Here is a 17501-nt window from a genome sequence, read left to right on the forward strand (position 1 = left end):
CTTTATTGCTGCTGCAGTGGTTGGCCTTTCCTTCATCCCAGATAGCACCAGTTTAAAGCCCAGGTGGCCGAGGCCACCCTCCATCAGAGGAAGGCCTCTGCAAATACGGCCTCCAGTGAATCCAAGGTCACTGTGGCAGAGGAACCTGTGTGAAGGGGCCAGGATGCTGATGCACATCAAGGCCCACCAGGGGCTTGGCAACAGCATGCCCTTAATTTAAGGCATTGGGTTTAAATTTGAGTCATTGTGCCATATTCCAGCCTTTTGTTTGCCAAACCGCCAGTCAACTTAAACTAAAACATGTTTTTGGAAAATGCTTTCAGGGGTGGTAGGAATGCAGTAACTTGCTGGAAACATTCAAATGCACTTAGGGTGGGAACGCAGAAAAAAATAGGAATGTGCGTCGGTTTAGGTTGTGATGCTCTGCCGCAGAGGGACAAAGAAACTGGGGTTGCAAGCTTCTATTTGTCCTTCTGGATCCACTAGCATGTATGGGTCAGTTTACTCCAGTGAGAAAATTGGTACTCAAGTTCTCCCTGAACTTCCTGGGCTGTTAATGGCCGCTACAGTTACTGTACAGTTGGGCTCATTCTCATCCCATAGAGAGAGCTAGGAGTAATCAGATCAAAGGTCATTCTGGCATTAAGACCCTCTCCTGGGATAGCGTGTGTGCATGTGTGCAAATATTTTAGTGGTGATAAAAGGCAGGCTCCATTTTGCATTTTGCCTTCTAAGCAATGCAGTTGAAAGGAGAGAGCACTGGAGCAGGAGTTGGAGAACCAGGCTTAGGTCCTGCCTCTATTCCACGCCCCTTCCTGGGCAGGCAACCTTGTGCAAATCACCCAGTTCCCTGGCCTCTGCTTCCTCACCTCTAAAATGGGTTAACAACATCTGCCTACTGTACAGCCTGACTGTGCTTATCAAAGACGTAGAAATACAAAGATGGAATTTGTAAACCACAAAGTAACAGATTTATAATTTGCTGGTTGATGGCATCTGGGGATGCCAGAGCCTGTTAGAAGTCATGACTTTCTGAAACACTGCTTGGCCAAGGTGCTGTTGCTTGTTTTTTTCCAGTGGCTTCCTCCTGCGTACTAGATAATGTAGCCTCACACTCAAAGCCTCTTCTCAAGTCTGTTCAATCTCCTTTTCTAGCCATATTTAAATGAACAATCATCACTAGTGTTTATAAACTTCTTACTATACATGACTAACACTCATAAACTGCTTATCTCATTTAGTCCTCATCATATCTAGGATCAGCGTGCTATTGTCATCATTTCCATTTTACAGATGGGTGAGAGAGACCTGCACAAGATCATAACAACCAGCTCCTGGCAATACCCTTCGATGATCTTATATTCTTTCTTTTTTTGAGACAAGAGTTTCTAAAACAACAGCCTCTGTCACCCAGGCTAGAGTGCAGTGGCGCGATCTTGGCTCACTGTAACCTCTGCCTCCCGGGTTCAAGTGATTCTCCTGCCTCAGCCTCCCAAGTAGCTGGGATTAACAGGTGTGCGCCACCACACCTGGCTAATTTTTGTATTTTTAGTAGAGACAGGGTTTCACCATGTTGGCCAGGCTGGTCTTGAACTCCTGACCTCAAGTGATCCTCCTGCCTCAGCCTCCCAAAGTGCTGGGATTACAGGTATGAGCCACTGCACCCAGCCCATGATCTATATTCTAAAGCACACTGTGCTACTTCTGTCCATACTTGAATGTTCTGCTTACTGATCTTTCAACAGACCTTATACCTGCCTGCCTGCCTCAAACCAGTTCCCCTGAGTTCTACCCTTACTCAAGACCAGTTTAAATGCCACTTTCTCCTTGAAGTCTTTCTTGAATATCCTGCCCACAGTGATGCTACCCTTCTGAAACTGCATAGCCTATCTGCCTCTACCACATCCTGGTTCTTTTCAAATTCATTCTCATGGTGTCAGGGTAGGTAACTTCTTCTAATGCACACTTCTCAGGCTATCAGTTACACTGTATGGCAGGGGGCAATACTTTTTTTTTCTTTCTGTAGAAATCCAGATAGTAAATATTTTAGGCTTGCAGGCTATAAGCTCTCTGTTGCTCAACTCTGAACCCAACTCTGCCATTTTGCACAAAAACAGCCACAGACAGTATCTAATGAATGAGCATAGCTGTTCCAATAAAACTTTATTTATGGATACTGAAATTTGAGCTGCACATAATTTCCATGTGTTATGAAATATTATACTTTTAATTTTTTAAAACATTGAAAAACGTACAAATCATTCTTAGCTCATGGGCCATATAAAAACAGGCGGTAGGCCATTGACCTGAGGGCTAGAAGTTGGCTGACCCCTGCTGCAGACCTTCAAGGTAGAGTCAGATCTATTTCATCTATTTCCCTCACTGGCTAGTGGCAGGGCCTGGAGAAAATAATACAGGTTTTAGAGGAGTATAAATTTGAATTCAAGTTTAAGCTCTATATTACATTGTACTCAGCAATAACAGATACCAAATAACAGTTGCTTTCATGCCCTTTTAAAGCCCTATTTTTTATTGGTACTGCTCAGTTTTTATCTTAATTCCATCTTATCCCAATAATGCAGTTTCTCAAGGGACTCACTAGGGACCAAGGGAACAGGGGCAGTTGTTTGGATAAGTGTTGGTGTTTTCTGTCATTGAGCCTCACTGGGGAGAATATAAAGATTTTAAAAATGTACAACCATTCTAAGGACCTCAGAAGTCCCACTGCAAATAGGCAAATCTCTGTCCCCAACTGTATCTGGCCTATGAATTGAGTCTTCAGGTTTAATCACCCTGGAAAGATGGTTGCATATGCTAAAATCCTACTTAACTTTCTGAAAAGTAAGTTACATTGCATTTTGAAATGTATATAACACTTTCATACCCATTGCCTTTATTTTTACATTTTATTTTTTCATTCTCATAAAAATGCTTCAGGATAGGTACGGTTATCCCAGTTTTATAGTTCAGAAGTAAAGTGATTGATGTGCAGAAGGTACCACAAAAAAAGAAGCTTCGAACTTTGAGCTAGAATATAGGAGGGGCTGTCCTCTTTCCATCACTAAATTCCTGAAGGACCAGAGCACATGCCCCAGAAGTCATATCTAGAGTTTAATGTCTCCATGTACTTTGTTTAAAAATTCTCATTAATATGCAAAATGTAATATCTGGGCTCCAAAGCAATTTTTGAGCTGGTCTGTAAACTTGAAAACTCATTGGGATCACCAGGCAGATGTTTTAAAAGTAGCAATGCCTGGGTACCACCTTCAACTAATTACATTGGAAGCTCCAGAGGTGGGCTTCTGTAGTCTAACAAACTTTGAAGGTGATTTAAATGTGCAGCCAGGGCTAAGAACCACTGGGATCACAGCAGGCTCACTGCAGAGCCATTACATGGGTGATGGTCTCTGAAGCTTTCTCCTGGTTGACTTGACGCTCAAGACTCACTCAATCCTCTGACCTCTCTGTGACCTGGTTAGTCAGCACTCACCTACTCATGTTTACAAACTTCCAGTCCGACTGGCTCAGCCTCTGGAATCCTCTCCAGCTCCCTGAGGGAATTTCCAAAATGTGTTGGTCTTGAGCTATAGGGTAAACTATGTTTTAAATGTCCTTCCACGAGTAGGTAAGCTGCTGCTTCTAGAGATGTGAAATCTTTAAAACACATAGCTAGAACTGACTTTATGTCACTGGGGCTGTGTAGGGGAGGGAGCAAGGCCAATACATGTAGCTTGTAGCCAGTGAAATTGATGTAGAAATGTTATATAAACATCTTTCCAAGTTATAGTAAAAAATTTTCCAACTCTAAACATTCCATGAAATTTTCATGCTGAGTGATAACACTTTGAGATAGCAGTGCTAGCCATCTCTTTTATTACCTCCGCATGGCTCTTTTTTGGAAGATGACAACCAGCATGAACATAACAGATTTTCAGAAAATGTATTTGGCTCTCAAGGCTTTGAACTTTTTTTTTTTTCCAAATGGCCCTTAAAATCAGTTTAGCTCCTTAGTGAAACCAGTAATCATTGTAGCATTTAAACACCATTAGGTCAAAGTAGTATGATGGGGATAATATACTGGCAAGCTACTTTGCAGAGTTGGTTTAAGGATAAGAATGTATGAGAAGTATACTGAGTTCCTAAGAAGGAAAACCTCAAAACACGGTGGCTATCATTAAAAAGTTTTAAGTTCTTTATAAGAATAACATATTATTCCTCAAATTACAGAGGTCTCTAATAGTGATGGGGAAAAATTGTTCTTTGCAAAATAGACATATTTTTCCACTATTTCTGAGCCTAACAACTTTGAAAGCATTCAGCAGTTTCTCTAAGATTATTTAAAGCAAAATGCTTATGATGTATTTTACAATTAGATACTCTTGGATACGTGTTCTCTGTGCTGCGTCTTACGCAAGTGCCAGATTCACCAATTATTTTTTTAAAAGTAGAAAACATTTTAATCAACTCAACTGAAAAGGCATCTTAGGGGGAAATCAATAATTTTGGTAAGTGGGTAATAGTAAACATTAGCGGCTGACTTTGCACAGTAGATAGATTCTACTGTGCAAAGTGCTTCTGTTTATATCACTAAGTTTCCCCAGTTACCTTGGAAAGTTGAGGTAAGTCATTGTTACAGAGGAGGAAACCACGTCTTAGGGAGGCTGAGACAGTTTGAAATCAGTGGAGCTGGGACCTGCCCTCAGGCTATTTTACTTCAGATCCACTGCTCACAGAGAACTCACGGTAGCAGTTAAAAGTGTAGACTCTAAGACTGCCCAGATTTCAGATCTTGATTTCATCCCTTTGTGATCATGGACAAGTCATTTTATCTTACTGTACTAGCATTTGTTTAAAGAGAGATAATCAAAGCACCCATATTTTACAGGGTTACTGAAACGATAAAAGGTGAAAATGAACATATTGGATGAAATAGATTTTCACTATCATGATGCTTGTTCCTTTGCTTTATTTCTTGTAAAAGGAAAAGCAGGTAGAAAGAAAGGCCATCTAAAAACTGACCATTTTGAAGATCAGTTTGTAATAAGACATCAGATCTAAGCGTCTTCCTCTAATACCCAGAAGATGGAAACTATTCGTATTCTTAGCAGTGGAAGCTTCCAGATCATCCTGGGCCCATTTCCAACCAGCCTAGACTAGTCTGTGGGCCCTAGGAGGACTAGGTGACCTCCGTGAACTTGCAGAGTCACACTGAATAGCATGAACATTTCACCCAAGAAGGTCTCTTATTTTTATCCCTTTTGGATTGGAAGAAGAGCTTAGATGAAGAGCGAATATATCTGCTCTATTGGTCACAGGCTCAGCTCACAGCTCCTAACCTGCTTCTTGCAGGCCTGGGTTTTTATCAGGTCACTTTGGACAGCCAAGCCTGCATCTGCCCAGATGACAGGTGAAGGATCCAGGTCTCAAGGGGCCTTGAATGTCATCACCCTGGCTGAGCCTCTGCAATCATCTGACTCAGTGGCACAGCACCGAGAAGCACAACAATCCAGGAAAAAGAAAATAAAAACCAAACCAACCACACCCACGGGGGAAAATTCCCTCCTACTTCTGAGCCTAAAACCCAAACAGCTGCTACCTCCCAGGTTGACTGCTGACAAAAATACACAAGGGAGCTTTGGAGGGTAGGCAGAGATAACAAAATAATAAACCAATTAAAAATAATAACATGACAGTCATGGTTAAGCTGATCTGCTTTACCATATTCATCATTAATATTTTGCTCATTAACTTTTTCTTTTTTGAGATGGAGTCTCACACTGTCGCCCAGGATGGAGTGCAGTGGCGCCATCTCAGCTCACTGCAACCTCTGTCTCCCAGGTTCAAGTGATTCTCCAGCCTCAGCCTCCTGAGTAGCTGGGATTACAGGCACCTGCCACCACACCCGGATAATTTTTTTTTGTATTTTTAGTAGAGACAGGGTTTCACTATGTTGGCCAGGCTGGTCTCGAACTCCTGACCTCGTGATTTGCCTGCCTCAGCCTCTCAAAGTGCTGGGATTACAGGCATGAGTCACTGCAATCAGTCTTTTTTTTTTCAAAATGGGTTTAAAATGGAAAGTGGCAGATCCAAACAGTCAGAATTGTATTTTTTTCTTTTTTTAAGATGGAGTCTCACTCCTGTTGCCCGGGCTAGAATGCAATGGCGTGATCTCAGCTCACTGCAATGTCTACCTCCCGGGTTCAAACAATTCTCCTGCCTCAGCCTCCCGAGTAGCTGGGATTACAGGTATGTGCCACCACGCCTGGCTAATTTTCTTGAATTTTTAGTAGAGATGAGGTTTCACCACGTTGTCCAGGCTGGTCTCAAACTCCTGACCTCAGGTGATCCACCCACTTCGGCCTCCCAAAGTGCCGGGATTACAGGTATGAGCCACTGCGCTTGGCCAAAACAGGCAGTTTTAAGCTTTCGGTGGACATGGGATTGAATACTGTTATCACACGGGGGTGGAAGGGAACCACAGGCACAAAACACGGAGGTGCTTTAACTCATCCAGTTTTGTGGCCTCTTCTGAGAATGCCTTGGGGTCCCCCCGAGTCAGCTGAAGTAGGACAAGTGGGAGACAGTGAGAACAGTCAGAGGTGCTGGGTTTTGAAACAGGCCAAAGTGCTCTAGGGTTTGCTTCCTGCTGAATTCTCTCTTGCTAATGCTGTTGCCAAGGCTGGTGCTGCCTGTGACATGTTCCCATGTATCCACAGGGCGGGCTTGGAAGGGGCTTGGCGTGAAATTTCACTTGAAGAGGCTGGCTCTTTAACCCACTCACTGGGGTAATATGGCGGCCCCTGCCCGTCCTGGCCAATCTCAGGGACATCCTAGTGCGACCCACTTAAGAACTGGAAGTATGTTGGGGAAGAAGGAGATTGAGGGGTCTGTTTTCTGCTTGCCTCAAAATTCTTAAGGTCCCAAAAAGTTATTTTTTGGGGAAACCACTTCAAGACAACCCAAAGAGATGATTCAACTTGGGAAAGGGCCTGGATGAGCCTTTAGGCATTTGAGACTTACCCGGACCACGTAGTTAAATCTTCTGGAATCCAAAATGGCAGTTGAGAAGTCCAGTCTGTTGAAAGCTTCCCCCAGAGTGCAATATCCATGGCGCTGAACGCGAAAACAAAGGCACAGAAGTTACTCCTGCCATGCAGAGGTCATCCGCGTCAGAATGAGCCAGTTACAACCACCCAACTGGATTTTGCCAAATGAGCTTGATGCCTGTCTTAGGTGACCTGGGGCACTGGCTTCTTTCCTGTACCCACAAGCCCTTGAGAGGCACCAAGGTGGGTAACACAGCCAGCAGCTGCCTCAGTCAGCCCCTCACATGTTAAACACGCCCTTTTCTTGACTTGTACCATTTGGGACCTCGCTTATGATTTTTCCACATATTAGTCTAGAAAAATCATAAGTAATTGCGTATTAAGGGAAGACTGGGAGCAAGGTATGGGATACGGGAGGTCATGATGGTTGGTGACTGTAACGTACTCCTAGGAGGAGAATTAGACCTACCTGCGCCAACTGTGTCACCAGCTTGCCTTATACCAATAGTGCTTTTCTCACCGTGATCATCAAAAGTGTTTTTAAGGTTTTGGGAGAAAGCAAAAGAAGTTTTGATCTTTTAACCTATGAACACAGAGGGAATTGGGAGTATAAAGTCCTGGCTCATAGTCCTGGTATCTGGGTATCTGGGTGGTCTTGGGACTATCAGTGACCCCCTCTGGACCTCAAATCACAGAGGGAACTAGATGTTCACTGAGGTCCCTGACAGTCACAGAAATTCTTTCATATGCTTGTATCCTAGTTATTTTAGCAAATGCCTGTGCAGAGAGAAAATATACATAAAAGGGCTTTATAAAGTGCCATACAAATGTAGTTATTATAATGTCTTGTCCCCTCCCACATCACATTGAGCAGGCACTGAAAACTTCTACTATATTTAGTGATTATTCCTTCCAGGACTGAAATTTAACTGAGTTGAAGTCCAAAGAGATCTTAGAACAAAAGGGAGACATTGCCCTGAGGCAAAACCCAGGACGATATAATAATATGGTTGAGATGGGCATGTCAGTCTTTATAAAGCTCTTTTACATACATAATTTCACTGAATGACTAGAGGGTCCACCTAGTGAGTTTTGCCTCTTTCTCTCTCTGTTGTTCCAAACTCTGATGGTTGGCTAGATAATAGACTAATAGCTGCCGTCTCCCACATCCAAGAAGACACTCATGATTTGAAGTAATTTCCCTCCCTACCATATCCCTCTCTACGCTATCAGGAAGGGATAAGGTTTAGCATAACTTAGTAAATGAATAGATGCTCACCTCTTTAGTACTTCCTTTGTGAACATAGATCCATTTTTCTTGGTGGAAATCTATAGAGACAAAAAGAATACACAGCTTTAACATCTGCAACATGCTCAAGATTTAAAACATTTCATTTCATGTATTCCAAAGTTTTAAAAGTTTTGACAAAAAAGATAAGGACTCTACTGACAACCTAGGGAGTTTCAAGTGCTTAATTTCTACAGTGTAGAAATACTGGGGCTATAAGTTGCTTTGTCTGAAGCACTCTAAATCTTTGATAGCCAGATTTCGTATACCAAAGCTCCAAATTATTGTTATTTTTTTCTAAAACATTATGCCATAAGAAATTACAGTCCAGATGCAATGGCTCACGGTTGAAATCCCAGCACTGTGGGAGGTTGAGGCAGGCAGATCACTAGAGGTCAGGAGTTCGAGACCAACCTGGCCAACATGGTGAAATCCCATTTCTTCTAAAGATATAAAAATTAGCCAGGCGTGGTGGCAGGCGCCTGTAATCCCAGTTACTTGGGAGGTTGAGGCAGGAGAATCACTTGAAACTGGGAGGTGGAGGTTGCAGTGAGCCAAGATTGTGCCACTGCACTCTAGCCTGGGCGACAGAGCGAGACTCCGTCCCCACCAAAAAATGAAATTAGGTTTTGACAGACTGAGTCACATGCTCTGAACAGAGGGGCATGGATAGCTTGAGCCCTGGAGTTTGAGACCAGCCTGGGCAACATGGCAATATGGCAAGACCCCGTCTCTACTAAAAACACAAAAATTAGCAAGGTGTGATGGCAGGTGCTTGTAATCCCAGCTACTCAGGAGGCTAAGGCATGAGAATCACTTAAACCCGGGAGGTGGAGGTTGCAGTGAGCTGAGATCATGCCACTGACTCCAGCCTGAGTGACAGAGAGACTGTCTCAAAAAACAAAAACAAACAAACAAAAAAAACACCAAAAAATAAAAAATAAAAAAATAAAAAACCACACAAACCTAATACTCAAGTACAAGTTTATTTTCAATGCCAAACCTGAAACTTACATAAGCCCATGAAAAGTAGAAATCAAACAGATAACATGAGGAAAACATGCATTACAGATAAAGTAACCTGTAATTCCTGCTATTAATAAAACTTTATATTCTCTGCTGATATTTACATATAGTATCTAGAAATGTTCATAGGATTTATAGAAGGAAAGAGGGAGAAAAATCTGTTCTCAAAGCCTCAAAACAGTTCAAAATAAAAATACATACTGGAACTGATTCAGCCGACCACATCACTGTAAAATAACCAAATACAAATGACTGGCAGGAAAAAAGGCCCTCAACTCGCAACTGACTTATAAACAAGACTATAAAGAATATGTTAATCTCGCTTGTAAAATGCACAGCCAGGTTTCTGAGTGCTAAGATCTCAGTAACCTCTGTCAGGGACACACAGTAAAACACTGAGGCACACGTGTGACATGGGAGGTGTTATTTTTTTTTTTTTTCCCCTCCAAGAACCAATCATAACTATCTTCAAACAGAATTTTTCTGAAGTTCAAAACAAATGGCTTACACTGAGTTTTGGTTTTGCTATTCAGCATGTCCTTCTTTCTCTTCTTGGCTGCAACATCATAGTTCAGGCTGTTGAAAAGATTCTCCTTATTGTATACCTCCTTGTTGCAGTAACTATGAATAACAGAAGACAAAGAGGATGAGATGTAACAGCTATACATGAACCTGAGCTGTTTCCATAAATAACTCACTGAGTTATAAGACAAACAAACATACAGGCTTCTCAAACAAAATAAAACAATAAAATGATCACTCAAAAAAAAAAAAAAAAGTCTATACAGGCACAGACTTCTCCTTTAGGATGAAGCAAGTTCACATCTGTGTGGAAGGCAGGGATGGGAGCTTCTACTTCTTTTGAATTCCCTAACAGTGCCTTGCATTGTAATTTGACACACAGCACTCTACTCTTCAACTAAGAGCAATGCAGAGTACTACAATATTACTTTAAACAAAAACGATGAATGGAGGGGAGGGGTGATTACTGGTATCGCTGTACTACACAATGCCTTCATTTTGCGAAAGCATTTACCCCAAGCTGCTGATGCTTCTTTAAAACAAACAAACAAACAAACAAACAAAAAAACACAGCTTCGTTGAGATAAACTTCACATACCATACAATTCATCCATTTAAAGTATACTTAAGCTGTTTTAAGTAGCATTCTTCTAACACGTCTTTAAAACACAATCACATTTACAAAAATCTGACTTATAACTCCATTTCTAGGAGATGCTCTGTGTATAGTGCTAGTTGCTTAGGTTTTACGTAGTGCCTTGACTAACACACACTAGGCATCATGCTACGAGGCGAAGACTTTGGGTCTTGACGATACAAGGTAAACTTATAATTGATAAATTTATAAGGGCTGAACAGACATTGGATGCACCTGCCTAATTCACAGGTCACTGAAGGATGGGCAGGCTCACCTCGGGCCTGGCGATTATTTCCCTCAGTGGGCTGGACAATCATTTGAGGGGTAGTAAACTATTCTACTATACAATGTAACTTCAAAGTAAATCTGAATAATTTCCACAGAAGGAACGCAGGAGAAATGTTGAAGTATGATAAGATAGGTTCCCTAACTCCCTCAACCCCCACGAAGTATATAAAACAGGATTTATAATGCCAACTGGTAAAACATAAATTAGGTTTTTTTTTTTTTTTTGCTATACCATCGATATTTTATATTCCTTTAATGTTCTGAGTTTTTCTGCTGAATTTAAAATGCAATTTGATTTATATCTTTTTTGGATATACATCTGTTGGGTACAATTATGTACATCTGCACTTCTCTATTTCCTTGGCATTGTGTAAATGGTAGAAGAGAAAAAAAGATTTGAAGCAACTTCCCGTATCTTTTTGTTATTAATACAATACTGTCTCAAGTAGCACTTCGGCTAGTACAAGTATCTTGCTAATATGCTCACATGTGACATCTCCAACAATATACTCAGTGTTGCTTTTCTGGACCCTTAAGGGCTAACATGATAAATAATCATTTGTTAATCTTCCTTCATAAGGCCAGGCTTAATACCATTTACTGAGTTTCCTACTAAACTCGATAGCCTTCTCCTTTTCATTCAGGGAAACAGGATATTTTTAGGTTTCAGATAGAGTCCTGCAGAAATGTCCTCTCAGAGGCACTTTCGAAAACAAGCCAAGGATGAGTGTTTTGGGCCAGGCTTTGTATAACACAGGAGCCTGTTTCTGTCTATTTGCATGACTATAGGGGTATAGAATCACCGACCAGTTGATTTTCTGCTCCAAGGTCAGAAGGAAAAGAGGGACAGACCAAAGAACAGAACTGAATTCCTGAGGCTAACTTAAGACATTTCAATCAACGTTGAGAAAAACAGCAAAAGATGGAAGGTCATTTGAGTGGTCCATGATGTACCACAGCTGAGATCAGCTTTAGAAAGCAAAGCTAGAACATTTTGTGTGCAAAAATACCACATGAAGGCTTCCTTAGAAAGAACACACACGCCCCCCACAAACAACAAAAACCTACAGTATAAATTCCACATAGAGAGAATCATAAAATGAGGTTGTCTTATTCTCAACATTTAAGGTTCAGCAGCAGATTTTCCGAGCCTGGACCATAGACTGTGCTCATTACTTAGCAAGGTCAAATATTTATATTTCATCTTTTTCTTTTCCAATTGAAAACATTCTTTAAAGGAACTGGAGCACTCACTTTCCTCAGAAACTACAATAACCTGCTTTAAGCCTGAGTGACTCATTTCAAAAGCTAGTTTAGAAAGAATTTTACATAATTGATGATGTTCTCTCACTGTCGAATGTAGAAAAGTTTTAACCAAAGAGAAACCCTATATTTTCACTTGGTATTAGGTTTTAGATTCCGGAGGTAGGGCCTGGAAAGAAGGCCTATGGGGTTTATTTGTGTTGCCTACTTATATGTTTTCTTTTAAGCAATAATATATTCAGTTAGAGGCTATTTTGAGAGTTCAATTGTGTCCTTTTCAAGAAAATGCAAAGCCAATGGAAAATTACAACCGAAATTTTTAACAAGAAAAACCACCACCATTTAGGAATTGGAGCACTGGATTTTTTTTTTTTAATAAGCAAAACCATCTCAACGAGGCTGCTTTGTTCACTAAATTCAATAATAGCCAGCAAGTTGCTATTTTGTAGTCACTATTTACTAATCTTGATTTTTATAGGCACAGGCCTAGAATAAGAAAAAGACGCACTCCCCAGCCCCACATTACCACATACCAAGATACTTTAAGGCAACTTTTTAAAAATGTAGAAAAAATTCAAAATAAGACCATAAATAAGACTGTTTTGGCAGCAGATAAAGAAGGGAATGAAAAAAAAAAAATAAAGCCCTATTTCTCATTTCATTTGCAATAAAAACCATTTAAGAAAGCCGTGACGTGCCCCCAGACGCTTAATTGTAGTTGCATAGCCTTGATGAAAGCCAGTGAGATTTCTATGCCTATTTACTGACACATCTCAAGATCGCCAAACTCACAAGGCTAGTACCCAGAATGCTGTGGTGAAACAAACAGCCTAGTGTATAACACTCATAGAATAGTGTCTTGCACACAGTAAGCACTCATAAAATCTTAACTATTATTTTTATCCAGGCACCAAGGTAAACTTCCTGCTTCCGGATCCAGCCTTAGCTATACAGTAAAGCAACATTTGAGTCAGTTTTCAAAGACAGAAGTGTAGGCTTAGAAAAGAGTGGCAGAGGCTCAGACAGCTTAGGTTACTCATCCTGGGGGTGGGCGGTGAGGGGGTGGTTGCTGAGGAGGGCTGTGCAGGCGCCTGAACCACCACTTCCTTGAAGCGTTCTTGGATCATCCCAATTCACGCCAAGCTCTTTCCTTGCATTTTAAATCTGCCCCACCATATTTAACACTTGCCATTCCCCTTCTATTTTATATAATTTCAACATTTTTGAGAAGGGGTCCTGCTTTAAGCTTATCTTAAATCCTCCCATGATCTCACTCCTGGACACAAGGCTGAGACTGGATTTGTAACATTTTACACTGGAGAAGGTTGGAGTCCTGGACCACAGAGAAGATGGCCAGCTGAGTCCAGAATAGGTGTGCTGTGTGGACAAGCCTTGGTCAACACAAAATAATAACCCCAGGCTGAAAACCAACAAATGCATCCTTTATCCTGGGCTCTTGTTTGGGCCGCTTGCAGAATGGTCTGTGGAATTAGAGAAGTTAGTCGACCATGTCTCTGTAGTTCTGTTTCATGATCCTTGCCCGCTTAAGGGCCTGCCTTTTGTTTTCTCAAAACAGGAGAGGCATTCAGCTTCACCTGTGTAGGCAGACACGCAGCCCAAACCTGACATCACGGGGAAACGTCACCAACACCAAAAACTGAGGATATTTGAGATGACAAACCCAGACCACAGAAGGCCAACTGCTTTTAAGAAGTTGGCAGGCTTCTCATGCTAAGTAGGGAAGGGATTGTTTACAGTTGCTGGAAAAAAAAAAAAAAATACCCTGCAAACAAACAGCCAGCTGCTTTGCTAGGAGGCTACCCAATGATTCCTAAACGCTGACTCAAAGGAGACCACAGGTGGTCAGTATATCAATGACTATTTGCAGTAATGATGATGGATGTGACAGCTCCAGCTCAGGTGTGAAATGGGAAGAAAGAAAAGAGGTTTATGAAGGGGACAGGGACACGGGAGGGGGGGCTGTGCAGGAAGCCACCTGATCCCAGCCCAGTCTAAACTTTTGTGGTAAGTTAAGACCATCTTCAGGTCTTCCATACTGTGAAGACAGAGATACCACTATTTATTTCTAAAGGAGAGTGGCACCAGTTTCTCTCCTGATGCTGGTACAGGGTATTTTAAAGCAAATTTTAATTTTTTATTTATTTTTAGAGACAGGGTCTTGGTCTGTGGCCCAGACTGGAGCGCAGTGGCACAGTCATGACTTGCTGCCACCTTGAACTTCTGGGAGATTCTCCTACCTCAGCCTCCCGAGTAGGGTGAGTATTAATACAACCCTACATTTTAAATCTTCTCCTGCTGAACGCAATCATCTGCTATCCACTGAGAAGCATCCTGAAATTACATTTGGGTGAGCGGCTCTAATACGACTCTTCAGACCCTTTCTGCACTTTTCTAGAAAGAACCTGAACTTGTAGACAGAAATAAAGTACCAAAATATTAGATCATTGTCCTTAGGAACAAGGAGGAAGGAAGTTTCCCATTTTGTTGAGGGAGAATAATTTAGGCATAATTGGTAACTCCAGTAGATAAAAGACACAGTCTGTCAATAGCAGTTGGGCTTACTTTACTGTAAATAAATTACCTGATTTTATGTAAATAAGATTTCCTTATGGTGGTCCCTAAATTCCCCTGGGACTGCCTCCAAGTAACTCCAACATAAATGGTTATATGCTGGCAGTTAATATGCTTAAGTCTCTCCGGACAGACCACCAGGACTAAATAATGTCTTTCTTTACATTGTGAGACAATGGGAATTTGATGCATTACAAATCGCAAACAAATGGGAGGCACGGGAGGTCAAGCTGACAAAATAACCACATTTTCTTGATAGTCTTCTCAAAATTTATTGCCAATGCTTTATCCAAGCAACCACTGGTAAATCTCAGTAAGCGGGAACCTGGCCCAGAAACAGAATTCTCCATTGAAGCCAATTTAAGGGTGCAGGGGCCCATGGTTTTAACCAAAGGCGGCAGGAAAAGGCTCCCAAGGGTGACTCTGGCTGCACCAGTCCCTTCTGGAACCACTTTCATCGCCCCCCGTTCATGAGGCTAAATGCTAAGAGTCTCTGAAAGTCAACTGTTGAGGTCAGGGGCTGAGAAATTCCAGGCTACCTGACTTACTAGCCGGGCGCTAGCGTCGTTCGCCAAGCTGAGCGGGGAGCGCAGCGGACCTCAGGTTTCCCATCAGACCACAGGGCTCAGGTGAGACCTCGAATCCAGAGGTTCACCGGGGCCAGGCAGGCTTTTCGCAGCTGACAGGCACCCCTGGAAACGGAGCGCACTCTCTACATAAAGCCGATCGACCGAGAGGGCCACCGAGGAAACAGGTGCAAGAGCCCTGTCCTCACAGAAGCAGAGCTGTTGTGGGTTTCATCCCCTGCCCACTTCCCTCCTCTGCACCTCTGCAGCCCCGAGCCTCCACCGCTCCCAAGTCCGCCCAGTAAGCGGCTGCTCCAGGGACCATCTGGCTGTCCCTTCCTAGTTACTCATCCTCCCGGCCACTTGTGGTTGCCCGTGCCTGGGCAGGGCCTGGAAGCGCTCCAGGCGGGACCTGCGTCGGATCCCGTCACCCGTCGCGTCCACAGTGCTTGGGCGCTGGAAGCCGGGCCACCCCGCGGTGAAGCGGCTCAGCCCACCAGCCCGCGCCCCCACAAGGGCAAAGTGCGCGACTTCTGTGTCCTTAAAGCACGGACCACTAAAGCTGTGTCATTAAGTTTGAGCGTGCGTTTGCGGACACGATCCGCGAATGTCATCAGACTCTCAGAGAGACCAGGTGTTCTGTAAGGAGTAGGGTCCACTTGGAGACACTGACCTTGAACATTAAGAGAAACCGAATTTCCCGTCTCCGATGGTCCGGAGACCTCTACAGAAATCAGGCACTGCAGTCCCACCCTCCGGGCCAGGGTCTCCCTCCTCAGCCCGCTCCAGCCCTGCCTACCCCTCATTCGCCGTCCCTGCGCCCCCTAGACCAGCCTGGGTCAGTTTCGCGGGGGCTGGAAGTTGGTGGCGGGTCCCCTCACCTGCTGAGGTCACTCACGAAGCTGCCGCTCTTCTCATCCAGGAAGCGCTTCCAGCCGTCGGCCGTCTTCACCCAGCTCTGCCCGGGGGACCGCCAGTCCTGCCCGAGGAATGGCATGGCACCGCGAGCGGACGGGACGGATGGGGAGAAGGGGCCGGCCTGGTGGCCTCGGGGACGCGCCACCCGGGGCGGATGCTCGGGGTGCAGGGGCCCGCGACGGGGACGACGGCCGGGAACAGGCGTGGGGGCGGCGAGAACGGCGCGGGGCACCCTGCGGGACGGCGGGCTCGGGGAGGGTCTCAGGCGCTGCAGGCTCCGGGAGTGCTGCGCGGCAGTCGCTGCCGCAGTATTTATGCCCGCTGCCGGCCGCTGCTCTTTGTTGCCGGAAGAGCCGCCTGCTTTTAGCCCGGCCCCCCGGCCCGGAGGCCACGTGGCTTTGTTTATGGGCTCGGCTTGTTTTCCGAGGCGCCTGCGGCTCACGCTCCTCTCCGGGTTGCACAACCGCGCCGGTGGAAACTTGAAGCGGTGCTGCCAGGCCGGGTCCCCAGCCGCCCCTGGCACCTCCGCGCGCCCTCCCCTCCCCCAGGACACCGTTGTCCCAGAGCGAGGCCCGGCGCTCGGAAAGCTGTCCCCGGGTCTCCTGCAGCTCCCGGGCTGACGAGGTGCAGGGAAGCGGCGGGAGCGGCGTCTGGGTCCCTGCGTGGTGGGCGTGGGGAGCAGGGCCAGTCCCCTTCCTGCCCTGTAGCTGTCAGGATGGACCTCCGCAGCCAGATCAGCCTCCGAGACCATCCGCAGAGCTGTGGCCGGCACCGCGTAGCCGGGTGGAGAGTAGGGGGCGCAGCCTACTGACCTCGCTCACAGCTCCAACCCCGCCCTAGCGCGCGGGGGTTGGAGCGGGGAGGGGGGACAGCCTCCCAGCCCTCCGGACCTCTTAGCTGTCACTGACCAGTCCTCCATCAGGCCTGCCTTTGGGGTAGCAAAGGAGGGGAAGGAGAGGAAGCCCCGGGAGGTATCTGGTTCCCGCAGTGTGGGAGTGGAGAAAAAGAGCAGCGCCCCCACCTTACCCGAACACTCTAAGACAGGGGTTAAATGATGTATCCAGGGTCAATGCTATAGTACAATCTGAAACTACCCTGTTTGCTTTTACTTTATGTTGTTGTAACAATCTACCCCTGTCAGCAGTGGGAACTCCATGAGAGCTGATCTGTCTTGTTCTGGAGGCATTTCAGCCCCTGCACCCTGCCAGGCCCGGTGCAGGCCTTCAACAACTGTGTGAATAAGTGAATGGATATGGGAGGCTGCTGGCGTGAGGGTGGCTTCTTGCCCTTCATCACCTCTAGTTATGATGCTTTACAGCCTGGTCTATTTGGCAATTAGTTTGCACAGGACAGCA

At 44.6% G+C, this 17501-nt stretch overlaps 1 protein-coding gene across 3 annotated transcripts in view; it reads right to left on the minus strand.

Annotated features, from left to right (window-relative positions):
- FBXO32 (F-box protein 32) overlaps positions 1-16914 on the minus strand; it is a 43682-nt gene extending 26768 nt beyond the window's left edge. The window contains exons 1-6 of one of the 3 annotated variants that reach the window (XM_073018336.1): positions 16110-16914; positions 9869-9981; positions 8326-8375; positions 7021-7113; positions 3491-3584; positions 2132-2399 (exon numbers count right to left, since the gene is read on the minus strand). In XM_073018336.1, coding sequence (XP_072874437.1) covers positions 3525-3584; positions 7021-7113; positions 8326-8375; positions 9869-9981; positions 16110-16897 — 1104 coding nt within the window. In that variant the 5' untranslated portion in view covers positions 16898-16914 and the 3' untranslated portion in view covers positions 2132-2399; positions 3491-3524. Of the gene's footprint in view, positions 1-2131; positions 2400-3490; positions 3585-7020; positions 7114-8325; positions 8376-9868; positions 9982-16109 lie in introns of those variants that run through there. The other 2 variants (XM_073018337.1, XM_008001481.3) reach the window with 2 other exon arrangements.
- Positions 16915-17501: the final 587 nt, after the last annotated feature.

This window comes from Chlorocebus sabaeus, chromosome 8 (genome assembly GCF_047675955.1).
Source record: "Chlorocebus sabaeus isolate Y175 chromosome 8, mChlSab1.0.hap1, whole genome shotgun sequence".
NCBI classification, from domain to species: domain Eukaryota; kingdom Metazoa; phylum Chordata; class Mammalia; order Primates; family Cercopithecidae; genus Chlorocebus; species Chlorocebus sabaeus.